Here is a 20517-nt window from a genome sequence, read left to right as displayed (position 1 = left end):
TGCTCCTGAAGTGTACACTCATTCACTACTTCCCATCAATCTAAAAGCATAGGATTGATGGAGGCATGGGCTAGTTGATTCCCACCATATTTATTATAATCATTATAATCATTGTCTTTCAAATCAGTGAAGGGAAGTGAAGAAGTGCACACTTTTGGAGGAGGAGAGATTGAAGTGGCATGAGTACCCGGGGATTATCGTGAGTTCCTGAGTTGTTTTATGAAATGTTTGCCAGATCCCGTACAGGCTCGGGAAAGACGAAGGTCGAATCCATGCGTCCTACAAAACACAACCCAACCAAGTGCGCCTCCAACCCGGAATCCAGATGCACCAATGTGTCGGAGGAAACACCATGCACCTGGCTACCTTGGTTAGCACGCACTGCGCCCGCCACAGGAGTCGCTGGTGCGTGATGAGACAAGGATATCCCTACCATCCAAGCCCTCCCTAAACTGGATGACGCTAGGCCAATTGTGCATAGCCCCACGGATCTCCCGGTCACGCCCGGCTGCGACAGAGCCTGGGCATGAACCCAGGGTCGCTGGTGGCATAGCTAGCGCTGCGATGCAGTGCCGTAGACCACTGCGCCACCTGGGAGGCCCCGCACTGTGGAGATAAACAGAAAAACACATTGTTGCTCAGGTTGGGGAGGCAGGCAGCAAGATTCAGACAAAACCCCACAGTTGCAGACTAAAGACTAGAATCATGGGGAAATAATGCTCCAGAGGAGATTAAGTTTATGAATTGCCTGGCTGGGCTGTAGGACAGTTAATCCCCGGGTTGTGGTCAATTCCACAAATTGCATTTTAAATTCCATTTAATACAATTCAAATTCCAGGTCAGTCTTTCAATTTAGAGAATTAAATTCCTCTGAATTCCAATTTTAGTTCAATTCCAAGAATTCAAATCTCAATTCAATATTATCCCCACCAATTGCACAAATTCAAATTCAATTCTCTCAGGCTTTCAGGCTGATCACTGTTCAGACAGCCTAGCTATACAGGAAATATAGGAATACACGTTGGAATGATTAAAAACAAATCTTACATTAAACATTTGTTCATATGTGCATCAATTCCATTAACTGGGAAATGTACAAATATTGAATTTCAATTAAATTCCGAAGATGAAATGTTTTTCCAATTCAAATTCAATTCAAATTTAAAAGTCTAATTCCAATTCAATTCCAATTCCATAACTTGAAGTTTTTTACAAATCTAATTTAATTCAACATACATTTTCCACTCCATTAGGTAATTAAAGAATTGAATTGGAATTTAAAATCATTTGGAATGTATTGATCACAACCCTAGTGGATGTACAATAATAATTAAAAATGGAACTCTTAATAGGTATTACACTGGGATTGTCATGGATAACACCCTGCTATCAACCAATCAGCATCCTGTATTAAAAACGATCCATATTTTTTGTTGTTGAAAATAGTGCTGGCCGTGTCCAAATACCCATACTAGCATAATACATGCTTAAACTGCATACTATGTAATCATCGTTGCATACTATTTAGCATGTACTTTTTAGTAGAAAGTATGCAATATTCCACGGCTTCAACGCAGGAGTGGCTCCTGGCTGGCTGAGTAGGCGGGGTGGTGCTGAGTGCAGGTGGATTTGTCAAAATTCAACAGACATGCATCGCATTAACCAGCCTGATAATAGCTCATTTCCAATTTGATTAATTTCTTTAAACTCTGAATCAAATAGGAATTGACTTATAGGCTTACTCAGGCTGGTTATGGCAAACTATAACATTCAACCTATACCGTAGCACATATAGTCCATCTATCCTATTTAAAAAGGACCGTAGACAGAAAAATATTGCCTAATTTGGTTCCATTTCAACATATTTATTAGTAAAACCCAAGTGATGTAGCATATATAACAGCCTAGTACACACACCAAACATTTTCTAATGTTCAAATCGAAAGGCTATTGCACAGAGAAACGTATACAGTCGTGTAGATCGCAAATTCAGAACCGCTGGACAGTATCATAATAGACTAAAGTACTGATCATTGGGAACTAAGCTTGATCCATAAATAAATATAAATTACAGAAAGCCCAGCCTACAAAACAAACAATCCATATGTTCGAATCAAAAGGCCTGATTAACATGACATCAACTTAATTTTTTCACATACTCAAAACGGCCTACTATTTAGGGCACAAGTATGGGCATTCGGACACGACCAGTGTTTGAACCCATCAACCCTCGAACCCTTCCATCTCTCCAAACCCCTTCCACATCTCCCGCCCTCCACACAGCCGTGGCATGTGCATTCTAACCCTTAATTTCCTGGTGATCTTAATTGTTATACTGTGGGACACCTACACTGCAATTTCCATCCTTGTCTTTCTGTGGCCTGGACACCTGCTGTTGCCGTTTAGCTAACATCCCTGTGGAGGGTCGGCCTAACACCCAAAGTATGCATCTCAAATGGCACCCTATTTCATATACAATAGTGTACTACTTTTGACTGGAGTCCTATGGGCCCTGGTCAAAAGAAGGGCACTACACAGGGAATATGGTTCCATTTGGCATGTGACCAGAGAAACACTGCCTCGCTCTCTCCACACTGTATTTAATGGCTGTTCACACACAGAAGAGTCCATGCAGCCCACAGAAACTTAATTACAACCCTCGTGCCACGTTATTAAACAGGCTTACCATTGGGTAATGTCTGTCCATCCGCTCTCTCCTGCTCTGTTCGGGCTCTTTTCTTATCTCATCTCTTCTCATGTATTTTACATCCTAGCTGTCATACTGGGATGTTAGGCCCATTTCAGTGTTTGGCATTTTGTCATGGTATTTGTCTTAGTTGGATTCCTCATTCCATTAGCCTGCTCCTTGGGAGCCTGTAAATTCAATTATGCAGAGATAAAAAAATATATATATAAAAGCTTGTTTCCCACTTGGTCTCAATTATAGGGACTGAAATGATGGAAAGCTGTTGCATAAGGTGTGAGATTTCACCATCAGGACTTTATCTGGATTAAAACATGTGTTTTTATTATGCCAACATCTTTAGGGCTCTTCGAAGAACATTTGATTGCTGATATTGCAGAGATCTAATTATGCAGCACTGGCTGCAATGCATTAGCTGCTGTATATGAAAGGCATGCATTTAGAATACTCAGCCAAGATACAGTACTATAATTTATTAGCATGACCCTCAGTAAGAGACAGAATTGAAGGAAGAGAAAGAGAATCCATGTTTTGTGATGTGAGCAGGCTTGGATCTCATTAAAATACCTGCGTTCAAAGGAATAGAATAGAGTCCCTGAGCCAGAGAGAGGGGCCCCATGGGCCCTTGTGTCTGTGCCTGTGTGAGCCTTTAATCTGACAGCCTTTCTACACACTTGTCTAGTCTAGCCACAGAGCTAAACAAGGTACTGTGAGCATGACAATATCTAGGGGACCAGGCAGGTGCAGTTAGCACTCCTCTCAACACAAACTAGACATTCACACCTACTCACACACTTTATTTTTCTCTCTTATCAATGTGCTTTCTGATCTTTTCTCCTTCTCCTTCTTCTGTTACTTCTGTATTTAATATCCTCCTTTTCTCTTTCCTTTCCCTGTTCTGTATCAAATAGCCAATATTGCCATGGCAACGAGGCAGTGCTGAATCTTATTTGTCTTGTTACAGACTCCCACTAAAGCAGAACAGGATGACAGCTCTCACCTATTGTACCATACCTGCATTGCCATGGTAACAGCTCTCAGGTAGATCTGATCTGATCACTGTGATAGGACAGCAGAATATCAGAGCACCTTTCACCTGTGGGATAGACCGTGTATTCAGAGCACAGAGTTACAGTCGAGCTGTAAGTGTTCATATATTTGGATAGTCAGGGCTCAGAGCAGTGGAGGCTGGTCGGAGGAGCTATAGGAGGACAGGATCATTGTAATGGCTGGAATGGAATAAATGGAATGGTATCAAACATATGGAAACCACATGTTTGTCAGGGCTCAGAGTTAGAGTTCAGCAGTAAGTGTCCATATCATTAGAATGTCAGATCTAAGTTTCCACCTAAAATAGGACATTCTGCATAGGTGTGTTCATAAACTGCCCTTGTAGTTGGTTGTTGTATAGAGACAGACAGACTGGTTTGACTTTAGTTTCATAATGTTGTGTACAGTATTCACACAGAAACAAACCATTTGGATAATGCCAATGTAATTTTTTATTTGTGCATCTTCAATGTCAGTATTATTAAGATCCCTGTGAAATATCAACATCACTTTAAAACCATTGAGAAATGACAACAAGTATACAACATGTGTGGAACGACTGTGGAGCATCACCGCATAACACTATCAACACACAGCACAGCCACCCACCACCAATCAAGCACACTGCATCAATTGAAGAATCAGATTGTATAATTAGAGTATATATAATATACAGTTCACAAACAAATGTACCCACCGCAATTTTAAATTCAATAGCACAAACCTACTGAAGCATAAAACAATTTGTAAGTAAAAACATGAATCATTGAACCTCAAGTGAAACACAGGTAACACCTGTGCACCGGTGCACCAAGTTCTAAACAAAACACACCAAGTTCTAGACTAAACACACCAAGAAAACCACTTCCATAAGACAGCCACCACATATAATGCAAAGTCACTACTCACACAGACAATCTTCTCTCACTCCATTTCGATTTCTGATATATTCTCCAATTCACTCCGATCTCCTCTTAATAAGTCACTGGCTAAATATCCCTTACCTCCCTTTTACTATACCATCTTATTCCCTCTTATATTCCAACCCTTAGATAATTACAACCTCCTGGCGCTTCACAAACTTCACATCGGAAAATCTACATGACTTATACCTACCTATACCTTATTGTCAGGTATCAATATACAATAGTATTTTCAGATCTAGTCAAGTTTGTGAGGGTAAGTAGATGAGGGCAAAATGTATACGAAATGTGATCTAAATATCATTGACAAATATGATAGGATTAGGCCCTTTTGGGGTGACATCCCCCTGACTGATGATGATTGGCTGTCCTAGACTAGTCTGCGGCAAGCGTAAGCTGCCCATTGATTGGTTGAAGCTGCCCTGGCTGTAGTGCTGTTGGCCAAAGCTCTCCCGTGATAGGTCAAAACTAGCCTGCCTGTATGGATGTTGATAGAAGCTGTCCCCTGATTGGTCGAAACTGTTCTGGCTGCAGAGTCGTTGGCTCATCCCATTGGCCCGTCTCTCAGAGGCGCTTCTCATCGGGTACCGCTGGCCAGTCTTGTACCAGCCAGTCTCTTTGAATACAAACCAGATGTTGCCGGCCCAGAGGATAAAGTTTACAAAACCAAAGGCCTGCATAGAGGTATAGATAGAGGGTGTTTAGTTTGGGTCTAAACATAAAAATGACAGATTTAGAATCAGAAAATGTAACAAATGGTTGCTAAGAATTTTGGTTGGTGTGCACACATGATGTAAAACGTAATCAACAACCGTTAAACACCACCTGTCGGAACTGAAGACCTGAAGTCCTGAAAGAGCTGCAGAATCTGGATCCCTACAAATCAGCTGGGCTAGACAATCTGGACCATCTCTTCCTAAAATGATCGACCTCTTTCGTATCGTCTGAGATTCGTAAAGATTGGAAAGCGGCTGCGGTATCCCCCTCTTCAAAGGTTGGAGACACTCTAGACCCAAACTGTTACAGACCTATATCTATCCTGTCCTGCCTTTCTAAAGTCTTCGAAAGCCAAGTGAACACACAGGTCATTGACCATCTCGAATCCCACCGTACCTCCTCTGCTATGCAATTCGGTTTCCGAGCTGGTCACGGGTGCACCTCAGCCACGCTCAAGGTCCTTAACGATATCATAACTACTGTCGATAAAAAACAGTACTGTGCACCCGTCTTCATTGACCTGGCCAAGGCTTTCGACTCTGTCAATCACCACATTCTCATCGGCAGACTCAACAGCCTTCTCTAATGACTGCCTCACCTTGTTCACTAATAACTTCTCAGATAGCGTTCCCTGTGTCAAATCGAAGGACCTGTTGTCCGGACCTCTGGCAGTCCGTATGGGGTGCCACAGGTTTCAATTCTCAGGCCGACTCTTTTCTCTGTATATACTGTATCAATGATGTTGCTCTTGCTGCGTTGATTCTTTGATCCACCTTTACGCAGACAACACCATTCTGTATACATCTGGCCCTTCTTTGGAGACTGTGTTAACAAACCTCCAAACGAGTTTCAATGCCATACAACACTCCTCCCGTGGCCTCCAACTGCTCTTAAACGCTAGTCAAACTAAATGCATGCTCTTCAACCGATCTCTGCCCGCACCTGCCTGCCCGCCTAGCATCAATACTCTGGACGATACTGACTTAGAATATGTGTACAACTATAAATACGTAGGTGTCTGGCTAGACTGTAAACTCTCCTTCCAGACTCACATTAAGCATCTCCAATCCAAAGTTAAATCTAGAATCGGCTTCCTGTATCGCAACAAGGCCTCCGTCACTCATGCTGTCAAACATACCCTCGCAAAACTGACTATCCTGCCAATCCTTGACTTCGGCGATGGCGTTTACAAAATAGCCTCCAACACTCTACTCAGCAAATTGGATGCAGTCTATCACTGTGCCATCCGTTTTGTCACCAAAGCCCCATATACTACCCACCATTGCGACCTGTATGCTCTCGTTGGCTGGTCCTCGCTACGTATTTGTTGCCAAACCCACTGGCTCCAGGTCATCTATAAGTCTTTGCTAGGTAAAGCTCCACCTTATCTCAGCTCACTGGTCACCATAGCAACACCCACCCGTAGCATGCGCTGCAGCATGTATATTTCACTGCTCATCCCCAAAGCCAACACCTACGTCGGCCGCCTTTCCTTCCAGTTCTCTGCTGCCAATGAGTGGAACGAATTGAAAAAATCACTGAAGTCGGAGACTTATATCTCCCTAACTAACTACAAGCATCAGCTTACCGATCACTGCAGCTGTACACAGCCCATCTGTAAATAGCCCATCCAACCAACTACCTACCTCATCCCCATATTTGTTTTTTTTCTGCTCTTTTGCACACCAGTATTTATATCAGTATTTAGAAATGCACATCCTCATCTGCACATCTATCACACCAGTGTTAATTGCTAGATTGTAATTACTTCGCCACTATGGCCTATTTATTGCCTTGCCTCCTTACTTAATTTGCACACACTGTATACAGATTTTCTATTGTGTTATTGACTGTGCGTTTGTTAATCCAATGTGTAACTCTATGTTGTTGTTTTTGTCGCACTGTTTTGCTTTATCTTGGCCAGGTCGCAGTTGTAAATGAGAACTTGATCTCAACTGGCCTACCTAGTTAAAAAAAGTCAATGGAGCTAACGTTGATCAGCATTCATGTTTCACATAGAGTATAAGGGATGTGTCCCAAATGGACCCTACTACATATATCCCTCAAACTCAACTCTAGACCTCGAAGCCAGTTCCAGTGCATTGTATCATAGTTCCCTTCAAATCAGGGACTGATTTAGACCTGGGACACCAGGTGAGTGCAATTAATTAACAGGTAGAACAGTTAAACCAGGAGGCTCTGGACCTCATAGGGTAAGAGTTGAATACCCCTACCATATAAGGTGCACTACTTATGACTAGGGCCCATAGAGCTCTGGTCTAAAATAGAGCACTATATAGAGAATAGGTTGCCATTAGGGATGCATCCAATGACTCACCACAGACGTGTTGAGCTCAGACCAGACTGGGTGGTGGGAAGCTGAACACCGGTTGGATGGGCGTCTGCAGGCGGAAATGAGCAGGAGAACCTGGGTGGGATCTGTGGCTGACTTCACATCAGACAGAGCTTTGGCCCAGGCACAGGAGCTCACCAACCACATGAAGGCGAAGAGCACAGTCACAACAAAGTCCTGTTTAGGAGGGAGACACGGAGGATGTTATTATCAGATGTAATGAGATTGTAAGAGTTGAGGAAGAGGATAGGGTGAAGTTATAAATTAGATTTAAGGGGACATTGGAAGAAACGAGGGGTTACTGCAATGTCGTATGGAGGGAATCCATACCCTGGCGTTCAATACATTGCTGGAGCAATGCCGTGGATTACCTACTGGGCATCGGGTCACAACAGTAATCCCCCAGCCTACACTAGTGTCCCGAGAACCACGCTTACCTCCTTTGGAGCGCTATGCAGGAGATTCTGGAAACTGCCAGACTTTTCTCTCCCAGTGCTCCTTCATTTCTGAGCTGCAGCCTTCTTTGTTCCCCTCGGACTGCTCGAGGATAGTGTACCTCATAACGCTGATGTCCGGGAAGGCACTTGCTTGGGCTATGGCGGTGTGATAGCAACAGTCCGCCATCTGCCTCAATCTGGAGGAGTTTGTGGCAGAAGTTTGGAAGGTGTTTGATTCTCCATTGTCCGGGAGAGGCTGCTCGTACACTGCTCCAGCTTGGTCAAGATTCCCATAGTGCGGCAGACTACGCAGTGGATTTTTGCACGTTGGTGGCTGAGAGTGCCTGGAACCCGGAAACATTCGGAGGTGATCAAAGATGTGCTCACAGACCTGGAGCTGCCCATGTTCCTTGATTCCCTCATAGCATTGACCATCCGGATTGATGGGCGGCTTTGAGAATGTGGGAGGGAGAGGGAGTCTGCCCTGTCACGCTTGTTCACCCTTGATTCCCACCTCGCCTCTGAGGAATCCCGGAGACCCCCGAAGTCTACGTGTCTGAGTGAACCCGACGTCATCCGAGTTCTCTTGGGAATCACCAAGGGCTGCCGCCTAGTCTACTTCGGAGTCCATGCACCTGGGCAGGAATAGCTTGACTCCGGCTGAGTGCGTACTCTGACTCCACACACAGAGCTGTCTAAATTGCGGAGCTAGGGGACATTTCGTAGCTACCTGCCCATTAAAAACCCAGGCTCATCAAGAAGGGACGAGTACTCTGGTGGGCCATGAGGAGAACTTTTCCTCTCCCCTTACTCGTAAACCTTTACATGCCATCCTGCTGTTGGGGAACCAGTCCAAATCTCTCCGTGTACTCATCGACTCTGGGACAGATGAGAGTTTTTTGAATGCTACCCTGGCATCCGAGCTGGGCATCCCCACTCAGCCCTTCTCCATTCCTGTGGACGTTAGAGTGCTGGACAGGCACTCTATATGCCGGGTCACTCATAATACCACTCCCATCAACCTACCATTTTCAGGCAAACACAGTGAGGCAATTCAATTTATGCTGATTAAGTCTCCTCAGGTTCCCATGGTATTGGGGCTAGCTTGTCTCCAGCGACACAATCCCCTCATAGACTGGACTGCTGGAGCCATTATGGACTGGAGCCATGGCCATTGTCTGAAGTCAGCACAGCCTGCCCCAGGACGTCTTCCTGTGGGCTTGGAAGTTGCCCCAGACCTCTCCGCCATTCTCAGCGAATTACCAGGTCTTCCAGGAGGTTTTCAGTAAGGTCCGGGTCACTTCACTTCCTCCTTCCACTCTCCTTCGGGTCCGGAGACCCTGGCTTCCCCCTGTCTGCACTTATTTCTCCCAAGGTTCAGTTCACATGGTAATCTGGATGCGAAAGAAATGCACACCTGTTTAGGCGGGGTGCTGGCTAGCAGAGTAGAACACTTGAAAAAGAAAAGGAGAGCACTCTAGGAGCTCACACTCGAGGAGCTCAGATGCAATAATTTAATAACCTGATATCCAACATTTTAACAGACAAGCTGCCTTCATCAGGGTGTAAGGTCAGGGTATACGGTACCCAGCTTCTGACCGGGTGTTCCGGGCCCTCAAGCACCACTTCACCACTGCTCCCATATTGTTTCATCCTGACCCGTCCCATCAGTTCTTGGTGGAGTTTCATGCTTCGGATGTCGGAGTTTGAGCTGTCTTGTCCCAGCGTTCTGCCCTGGACCTCAAGTTTCATCCCTGCGCCTTCTTCTCCCATCACCTCAATTCCACGGAGAGGAACTACAATATGTGGAATCATGAGCTTCTCGCGGTGAAGATGACATTGGAGAAGAGGAGATGCTGGTTGTATGGGGTGGAACATCCATTCATTGTGTGAACGGACCACAAAAACCTGGAATACCTCCACACCGCCAAGCATCTCAATTCCAGGCAAGCTAGGTGGGCCCTGCTTTTCACCCGGTTTAACACCGACCAGGATCCAAGAATATCAAGCCGGATGTGCTGTCACACCGCTATAGCCCTGTGGCTACACTCTCAGACCCCAAGACCATCCTTCCTACCTCCTGTCTGACGATGGCACTTAGCTGGGAAATAATAGGGAAGCAGATCCGTGAGGCACAGCATTCCCAGCCGAATCCTGGGGGGTGGCACAGATAACTGGATGTTTGTACCTGACGCTGTCTGCTCCCGTCGAACCCTGGCCTTTGTGCGACAATGATTTTGGTGGCCTACCATAGTCCTGGATGTCTCCGCGTTCCCCGCTGCCTGCACTCCTCTGCAAGCTCTGGCTGGTCTCCTTCAACAACTGCATGTCCCTCACATGTCCCTCACAGTCCCATATCACTGGACTTCGTCGCGGGTCTTCCCCCGTTTGATGGCAACACCGCCATCCTGACAGTAGTGGGTCGGTTTTCCAAAGCCACCCACTTCATTCCTCTCCCAAACTACCCTCTGCCAAAGAGATGGCCCAGCTCATGGTGCAGCAGGTCTTCCAGATCCATGGAGTCCCAGTGCACACGGTCTCCGACCGGGGTCCTCAGTTCTCGTCCCGGTTCGGGTCGTTAGCCAGTCTATCCTTCGGGCTCAGTCGAAGCGAACCAATCAAGACCTGGAGGTGACTCTTCGCTGCCTTGTCTCCGCCAACCGCACCACCTGGAGCCAGCAACTCGTGTGGGTTGAATACGCCCGCAGCATCCTCCCCTGCTCTTCCACTGGGCTCTCGCCTTTCGAGTGTTCCCTGGGGTATCAGCCCCTGCTCTTCCCGGAACAAGAGGAAGAGGTCGGCATACCCTCGGTCCAGATGTTTGTCCTCCACTGCTGCTGTATCTGGAAGAGAGCCCGGTCGACCCTTCTCAAGACCATGTCCAGGTATTGACGACAGGCTATACCGGACCCCGGCTCCCCGGTATAGTCTCGGGCAGAGGGTATGGCTGTTCACTCATGGAGTCCCTCAAACTTTCCCCCCGCTTTATCGGCCCTTTCCCCATCTCCAAGATCATTAGCCCCTCTGCTGTTCATCTTCTGTTGCGCCGTACCCTCCATATACATTCCACTTTTTATGTGTCTGTGATTAAACCTATGTCTCACAGCCCTTTTTCTCCTGTCCTGTAACTGCTATTTAAAGAATGCAATAATGTACCACACCTTTTATAGGTAATAATCTTGAATCACATTTCTTTATATGCTAAGCAACAGTCCTGTAAATTTTTCAATTTATTGTATCTCAATTAATACACATGCAAATTATACAAATCCCATGGCATGAATGAATCAAAGGCAGCTCTTGGTTAGTAAATCAACTCACCACCAGTGGCCCTCTGTTACCCTCGCGGTACTTGTTCTGGTAGTAGATGTACACCACGGTGGCCAGCAGAGAGTAGAGGAAGGCAACAACTGCCACGGTCACGAAGAACTGAGCTGAGGAGGAGTAGTCGCCTACCATGAAGATGGTCTCCTGTCTGTTCCCCTCACACAACGTGGGCTTGAAATAGACCTGCTGTAACCTATCAGATGACAGGAACAAGGACATGGTCACAGAGAATTTTATTGAGTAACGCAAGGCTCTGATCACAGTGTAGGCAATTTAAACCTTTCAAGCATGAATCCATAGCAGTGAAACTGCCACATCCGTTTGTGATATTACAACAACAAAGATGTTACAACATTGATTTTATTACATTGGGGGGGAAATCCTTCCATTAGCAATGGCACCTGACCTGATCTGACAGGCTTTGGGAGGGGGAGGGAGGGAGAAGAGAAAGGGGAAGAGGGGGAGAAAGAATACTCATCTAAGGAGATTGGGGTATACTGTTGAAGTCGGAAGGTTACATACACTTAGGTTGGAGTCATTAAAACTCATTTTTCAACCACCCCACACATTTCTTGTTAACAAAGTTGGTTAGGACATCTACTTTGTGCATGACACAAGTACTTTTTCCAACAATTGTTTACAGACAGATTATTTCACTTAGAATTCACTGTATCCCAATTCCAGTTGGTCAGAAGTTTACATACACTAAGTTGATTGTGCGTTTAAACAGCTTGGAATATTCCAGAAAATGATGTCATGGCTTTAGAAGCTTCTGATAGGCTATTTGACATCATTTGAGTCAATTGGAGGTGTATCTGTGGATGTATTTCAAGGCCTACCTTCAAACTCAGTGCCTCGTTCCTTGACATCATGGGAAAATCAAAAGAAATCAGCCAAGGCCTCAGAATTTAAATTGTAGACCTCTGCAAGTCTGGTTCATCCTTGGGAGGAATTTCCAAACACCTCAAGGTACCACGTTCATCTGTACAAACAATAGTACACAAGTATGAACACCATGGGACCACGCAGCCGTCATACCGCTCAGGAAGGATACGTGTTTTGTCCCCTAGAGATGAACGTACTTTGGTGCGAAAAGTGCAAATCAATCCCAGAAAAACAGCAAAGGAACTCGTGAAGATGCTGGAGGAAACAGATACAAAAGTATCTATAGCCACAGTAAAACGAGTCCTATATCGACATAACCTGAAAGGCCGCTCAGCAAGGAAGAAGCCACTGCTCCAAAACCGCCATAAAAAAGCCAGACTACGGTTTGCAACTGCACATGGGGACAAAGATCATACTTTTTGGAGAAATGTCCTCTGGTCTGATTAAACAAAAACAGAACTGTTTGGCCATAGTGACCATCATTATGTTTTTTCGGAAAAAGTGGGAGGCTTGCAAGCTGAAGAACACCATCTCAAATGAAAAGCACGAGGGTGGCAGCATCATGTTGTGGGGGTTCTTTGCTGCACGAGGGACTGGTACACTTCACAAAATAGATGGCATCTATCTATTATGTGGATATATTGAAGCGACATCTCTAGACATCAGTCAGGAAGTTAAAGCTTGGTCGCAAATGGGTCTTTCAAATGGACAATGACCCCAAGCATCCTTCCAAAGTTGTGGCAAAATGGCTTAAGGACAACAACGTCAAGGTATTGGAGTGGCCTTCACAAAGCCCTGACCTCAATCCTATAGAAAATATGTGGGCAGAACTGAAAAAGTGTGTGCGGGCAAGGAGGACTACGAACATGACTCAGATACACCAGCTCTGTCAGAAGGAATGGGTCAAAATTCACCCAACTTATTTTGGGAAGCTTGTGGAAGGGTACCTGAAACATTTGACCCAAGTTAAACAATTTAAAGGCAATGCTACCAGATACTAATTGAGTGTATGTAAACCTCTGACCCACTGGGAATGTGATGAAAGAAATAAAATCTGAAATAAATAATTCTCTCTACTATTATTCTGACATTTCACATTATTCAAATTAAGTGGGTATCCTAACTGACCTAAGACAGGGAATACCTACTAGGATTAAATGTCAGGGATTGTAAAAAAAAAAAAAAAAATGAGTTTAAATGTATTTGGCTAAGGTGTATGTAAACTTCCGACTTCAGCTGTATGTACTCTTCAGAATCACTGCATGATGCTCAGGAGTCTCAATTACAAATCTCTCCACCGATCTCTAAGGGACTAATTTATCAAAGGTGCTTGCACACACAAAGACTAAACCTTGCATGTGCCAGTTTTGACGGGGAAGTGTGCATATCTCCATGTACTGTACCAAGCGTACGCACAACTTCAAGTGGTTGAAGAATTGTATTACATGGTTATATTGCTATTTTGGGTAAAATGGAGGTGTTTGACACACGAGAATTATGATAATAGTTGTATAATATGAACATTAAAGAGTATGCCTAATGATAAAATCGACGCATTTGCCATTGGTAATGAGGTTGCATAACAGCATGTATAGCCTATGTACACTTTTATTATATAGACCTAAATCTGACATGGCCCAATTCTAACATTTCCCACATCATACAGCAAATGAGGAAGTTTTGTTACCAAAAAAGGTGGGTTTTTAGCGCTTGTTCATGAGCACACAAATATACTATGGCTCTGATTTATCAATGAAAACATGCGTATAATGTTGCGAGCGACAGTTTGATAAATCCCAATAATTTGTTACAGAAATCCTAGAATCTCCACATACGCCATCATTTATTAAGAAATGTATGCACGGTTGATAAATGAGGCCCCAGGAGTTGAAAAGGTTAAGAGTTTTCAAGGGAGCAGGTACTGTAGATAGATACACATGAGATACTGAATGTGGAAACATGAATCATTTCTGGGGATCAGACAAAGACTCTGACACCACAGTCTGTCTGACAGCTCCATATTTCATCAACTCAATGCTGTTCTCTTTCTTCCATCTTTTAAAGATGGAAAATAAAACTCAGCCACCACAACTATTTTTCAAAACACATTCACAGGCAGACAACACTGTCATTGTCTCATCAAAGCTATATCCCCACATGCACCGTACATTCAATGATACCTAGACCGGAAACGCCCTTGCTTTGAAATATCAAAGCAAACTCTGAACCAACTATATTCATTTGGGGACAGATCAAAACACATTAAACATTAATGGCAATTTAGCTAGATAGCTTGCTGTTGCTCGCTAATTTGCTTTGGGATATGAACATTGGGTCGTTATTTTTCCTGGAATGCACAGTATGGGTAGGCTACAGTACGCCTACAGTATATCCTGGAACAATTAATCCACACATAAAAGGGTAAAAGTTTGCTTCTAGTAATCTCTCCTCCTTCAGGCATCCTCTTCTTCTTGGGACTTGACATGGTGGTTGGCAACCAATATTAAAGATAGATTACCACTACCAACTAGATTGGTGTGTTGACCTCAGTTCATCTTTCAAGCACCCACGTAGGTCTATGCTCCTAAAAACCAATGAGGAGATGGGAGAGGCGGGACTTGCAGCATGTCAAGCTATCACGGATCCCCGGTTATGATGCTCATTCTGTTCACCAGTTTCGGAGGTCACCTGCTTTCTAGGCTTCACTGAACATGATTCATTATCATCAACCCCGGACTGTCTTGTCTGATTACACACACCTGGTTCCCATTTCCCCTGATTAGTATGTTATATATGTGTCCTTTGTTCCTTCTGTCTTTGTCGGTTATTGTTCCCATGTCTGTTGGTGGTGTGAGTACCTATGCATTGGTGTGAGTACCTATGCGTTGGTGCGAGTACCTATGCGTTGGTGCAGCTGTTATGCTGAGTGCTATATATATACACTGTTCAAAAAAATAAAGGGAACACTAAAATAACACATCCTAGATCTGAATGAATGAAATATTCTTATTAAATACTTTTTTCTTTTCATAGTTGAATGTGCTGACAACAAAATCACACAAAAATTAGCGATGGAAATCAAATTTATCAACCCATGGAGGTCTGGATTTGGAGTCACACTCAAAATTAAAGTGGAAACCCACACTACAGGCTGATCCAATTTTGATGTAATGTCCTTAAAACAAGTCAAAATTAGGCTCAGCAGTGTGTGTGGCCTCCACGTGCCTGTATGACCTCCCTACAATGCCTGGGCATGCTCCTGATGAGGTGGCGGATGGTCTCCTGAGGGATCTCCTCCCAGACCTGGACTAAAGCATCAACCCAACTCCTGGACAGTCTGTGGTGCAACGTGGCGTTGGTGGATGGAGTGGGACATGATGTCCCAAATGTGCTCAATTGGATTCAGGTCTAGGGAACGGGCGGGCCAGTCCATAGCATCAATGCCTTCCTCTTGCAGGTATTGCTGACACACTCCAGCCACATGAGGTCTAGCATTGTCTTGCATTAGGAGCAACCCAGGGCCAACCGCACCAGCATATGGTCTCACAAGGGGTCTGAGGATCTCATCTCGGTACCTAATGGCAGTCAGACTACCTCTGGCGAGCACATGGAGGGCTGTGCGGCCCCACAAAGAAATGCCACCCCACACCATGACTGACCCACCGCCAAACCGGTCATGCTGGAGGATGTTGCAGGCAGCAGAACGTTCTCCACTGCGTCTCCAGACTCTGTCACGTCTGTCACATGTGCTCAGTGTGAACCTGCTTTCATCTGTGAAGAGCACAGGGCGCCAGTGGCGAATTTGCCAATCGTGGTGTTCTCTGGCAAATGAAAAACGTCCTGCACGGTGTTGGGCTGTAAGCACAACCCCCACCTGTGGACGTCGGGCCCTCATACCACCCTCATGGAGTCTGTTTCTGACCGTTTGAGCAGACACATGCACATTTGTGGCATGCTGGAGATCATTTTGCAGGGCTCTGGCAGTGCTCCTCCTGCTCCTCCTTGCACAAAGGCGGAGGTAGCGGTCCTGCTGCTGGGTTGTTGCCCTCCTACGGCCTCCTCCACGTCTCCTGATGTACTGGCCTATCTCCTGGTAGCGCCTCCATGCTCTGGACACTACGCTGACAGACACAGCAAACCTTCTTGCCACAGCTCATATTGATGTGCCATCCTGGATGAGCTGCACTACCTGAGCCACTTGTGTGGGTTGTAGACTCCGTCTCATGCTACCACTAGAGTGAAAGCACCGCCAGCATTTAAAAGTGACCAAAACATCAGCCAGGAAGCATAGGAACTGAGAAGTGGTCTGTGGTCCCCACCTGCAGAACCACTCCTTTATTGGGGGTGTCTTGCTAATTGCCTATAATTTCCACCTGTTGTCTATTCCATTTGCACAACAGCATGTGAAATGTATTGTCAATCAGTGTTGCTTCCTAAGGGGACAGTTTGATTTCACAGAAGTGTGATTGACTTGGAGTTACATTGTGTTGTTTAAGTGTTCCCTTAATTTTTTTAGCAGTGTATATAGTGTATTACGGGTATCGTCCAGTGTCATTCAATGAGGTTTACCCTCGCGCTTTTGTTTGGGTACAGCCCAGTGTTTTTGTATACGTGTTTGTTTTGGGTGTATTAAAAACCCCTATTGTATATTCCTGCACCTGTCTCCAAAATCCTTTATACCAGCATGCCACAAGCATCGCAAATAGAACCAAGTTCTGGGTACGCAGATGCTCGTTGACGAGCTCGATCAGTGTGGGTGCACTGATTGAATAACGTATCGTATTTTGCAACGCTCGCGCACGTGACACGAGCAGGGTGGTCACCGTGTTAATCTAGGTAAATGTGACTTGCCTCTCAATGTGACATACCAATGAGTCTGAAAGTACATGTGATAATGGCATGAGCCTTCTGCTCCAGGTTGCACATGACTGTAGTGCACTTCAATGTAAATTCTGCTGAATTCCTGTTTTGGAGAAAGTTGACCATGAACCACAATAAAATGGGTAAAAGTATAGTAGTCAGACTATGGAAAAATGTCAGCATGTGTTACCTGAAGGGATAGGCAAAGTTTACGGTGATGCTGAGGTTGCTCTGGCTCTTGTCTAGACATTCCACTCTAACCCGCAGGTGACCAGAGTACCCTCCACATGTTGCAAATGCACAGACGGCAAAAATCTGGGAAAACAAAAATGAAATACTTCATTAGACTCCTACCCATTGAGCATTCTAGACATAGGCTATGTCCCAAAATGGTCACCCTATTCCCTACATAGTAAACAGCCTTTGACCAGAGCCCTGGGCCTGGTAAAAAAAAAAGTAGTGCACTACATAGGGAATAGGGTACCATTTGGAATGTACACATAGTTACTCCTAGTCACACCTCTCCTGTCTGGCCCTCTACAGAGCTGCTAGACTAGCAGCTGGAATTAATGGGCCACAGAGGACCATCAACATCCTGACAAAGGCTGACTCTGTGAAAGTAATTAGGGAATTTTTCATGTGGAACATGGTATATGGTATGGATAAAGTATATGGTGGATGGAGTTATACAGTTGGTTGTATTTAGCTTTTGCCAACTTGGAGCTGTTCATCGATCCTTAAAGAAAAGAAAACCTGCTCTTTCCAGTATCACTTAGGTTTATTAATTAAGCAACAGTCACTCTGAGTTTGTTAGAGCTTCAACTGCTGTTGATGAATGCAAACAGGTGAATGCATGTTGTATCTCCGTATACATCTATTGGGAGTCTATGAGGCATGCACATCTTTCAAAGGGATCATGTGTCTATAATTTCTGTCAGTGGCCGGGAGACTGATGTCAGCATGTTATACATATTTCATCAGGAACCGTCCGAGGGCATGGCAGGCAGTCAGATACTGTAGGCTACTGGCACTAATCTCTTTCAGTTATCTACCTTTGATTCCTGTGAAAGGACTGAAGCATTGGTCAATTCTAATCAAGACCTAGCACTCCCACGCCCGTGCATGGACACACACAGCAAGTAATTGTCCATAATCTTTAGCCTTTACCATAATTTAGAAAGACGACACAACTCATCTCTCTGATGAAATGTTGTGTTTGTTTGTTGTGTTTCTTTGTGTGGGTTTGTTTATCTTTTAGAAATAGAGAGATTGACGGTGACAGGGATAGAGACAGAGACAGAGAGAGAGAGAGAACAAGACAGAAACAGAGACAGAGAGAGAGAAAGAGCAGGACAGAGACAGAGACATAGACAGAGAGAGTTCCTTAAAGGGATAACATACAGCCAGGAGACCCCATCTAATTAAGTATGTGTGGCTATAATTATAAGTCAGTGATTGTCTGCAAACCCCTTGGTCATTCACTCATTAATATTCAAATGGATAAGGATTCTTTCTAAATTATTCTGATCATTATTGACATTAGAGAGAGAGGTGATAGATGAAAGCTAGCGTCAATTTAATCCGTAGCACTGAAGATATGCATTGTAGAGTGATAGACATTTAAAGGCAATGTTATCAGAAACTGCATTTACGGTAAACACTGGATATGTTGGCTCAATCGAAAAATTACCTTTCAATTTTAATTGTGCTATAACACTGAACTTCAGCATTGCGTATTTAATCGAGCCCCTAATCTTGGTACCATATCTATTAAGCAGACTGATGATCAAGGTTTGGGTTTGGGTTTGATTGATTTCCTTGAAAACAGCATTATAAAAACAACTGAATAATTTAGAAATGGGCTGACTGCAAACAGAGGATCGCCTACTGTGGGTTAGAGGGTGGGCAGAGTGACTCAACCTGTTGGAATACTGTACATGCCACACACACACACGCACACGCACACGCACGCACGCACGCACACACACACACACACACACACACACCAAAAGACTCCAATGGAAACAACATTTGATAACATTCCCACTAAACATAAATATTATTCCTTACAAACTAAATTGGATATGAAAAAAACTATTTATCCCTAGCCTACCATAGAGCACATCCATACTTCATAACTGGATAATTGTAATGCTCTATTATATTGTTTAACCAGGAATGTACTTACTAATGAAAATCAATTAGCCACAGTCCAAATATGAAAGAAACAACAACTTACCGGAGCAAATATGACCATACACATTTAAAAAGCAAAGTGAACAAGTTCTACTCCACAAGATGGTGTTAGCAGCTTTCTCCTCATACTGTTGTACTGTCACTGATGTAGATGGCACAAAGACAGAAAGCAGAGAGAGAGAGAGAGAGAGAGAGAAAGAGAGAGAGAGAGAGAGATAGCAGAGAGAGATAGCAGAGTGCAGAGGTTGCCCGGAGATTGGGGAGAGCAGAGACCAGATATCGGAAGTGAGGAGAGGAGAGAGCAAAGCGAGCTATCTGAGGTTGGGGTAGGTGTTGGGGGGAGAGAGAAGAGGATGTCGTGTAGAGAGTGTCTGTAGTGTAACTTGGTGTTTCTGCTCCTCTCTTCGAGGACAGACCTACCTACCAGACACTTGTAGATAACAGATAGACAGATCTGTAAAAGTATGAGGATTCACTTAGGAGATTTCCACCCATAGATTCAGCAGAGACAGGGATAGAGTGCCTTCAGAAAGTATTCACACCCCTTTACTTTTGCCAAATTTTGTTGTGTTACAGCCTGGATTTAAAATGGATTAGATTGAGATTTTGTGTCACTGATCTACACACAATACCCCATAATGTCAAAGTGGAATTATCTTAAAAAATAAATATACATTAATTTAAAATGAAAAACTGAAATATCTTGAGTCAATAAGTATTCAACCCCTTTGTTATGGCAAGCCTAAATAAGTTCAGGAGTAGAAATATGCTTAATAAATCACATAAGTTGCATGGACTCACTCTGCGTGCAATAATAGTGATTAACATGTTTCCTCTGCTTGGAGCAACAGCGAAGTGGGCAGGGCAGTACGAATTTCTTATCTTACATCTGCAAGCAGAGTCTGAACATCAGACAGGATGACATTGTCCCCCTCGATCTGTGCAATGGCTACTGCTATAGGTTTCAGGAGTTTCCGGCTGTTTACCACCAAATTTTCGCTTGCATTTCTCTTGCATTTCTAAGATGATGGAATATAAAAAATACAACAAAAATTGTTGGATGAT

The 20517-nt window shown here is 44.3% G+C and overlaps 1 protein-coding gene across 1 annotated transcript; it reads right to left on the bottom strand.

Annotated features, from left to right (window-relative positions):
* Window positions 1-4938: 4938 nt before the first annotated feature.
* Window positions 4939-19519, bottom strand: LOC135527146 (synaptoporin-like). The gene is made up of 5 exons (XM_064955793.1): window positions 19496-19519; window positions 17447-17571; window positions 11506-11704; window positions 7733-7924; window positions 4939-5351 (listed from the first exon to the last, which is right to left on the bottom strand). Exons 1-5 carry the CDS (start codon window positions 19517-19519, stop codon window positions 4971-4973), a joined length of 921 nt encoding a protein of 306 aa, XP_064811865.1. The 3' UTR covers window positions 4939-4970.
* Window positions 19520-20517: the final 998 nt, after the last annotated feature.

This window comes from Oncorhynchus masou, chromosome 5 (genome assembly GCF_036934945.1).
Source record: "Oncorhynchus masou masou isolate Uvic2021 chromosome 5, UVic_Omas_1.1, whole genome shotgun sequence".
Lineage (NCBI taxonomy): Eukaryota > Metazoa > Chordata > Actinopteri > Salmoniformes > Salmonidae > Oncorhynchus > Oncorhynchus masou.
This window is presented reverse-complemented; position numbering and strand designations above follow the sequence as displayed.

Coding starts and splice junctions, on each gene's coding strand:
- LOC135527146 (XM_064955793.1), bottom strand. CDS start 19,519: ATGTGTATGGTCATATTTGCTCCG. Junction 11,705..17,446: donor AACTTTGCCTATCCCTTCAG/GTAACACATGCT, acceptor GTCATCTGATAG/GTTACAGCAGGTCTATTTCA. Junction 7,925..11,505: donor GTAACAGAGGGCCACTGGTG/GTGAGTTGATTT, acceptor CCTCCTAAACAG/GACTTTGTTGTGACTGTGCT.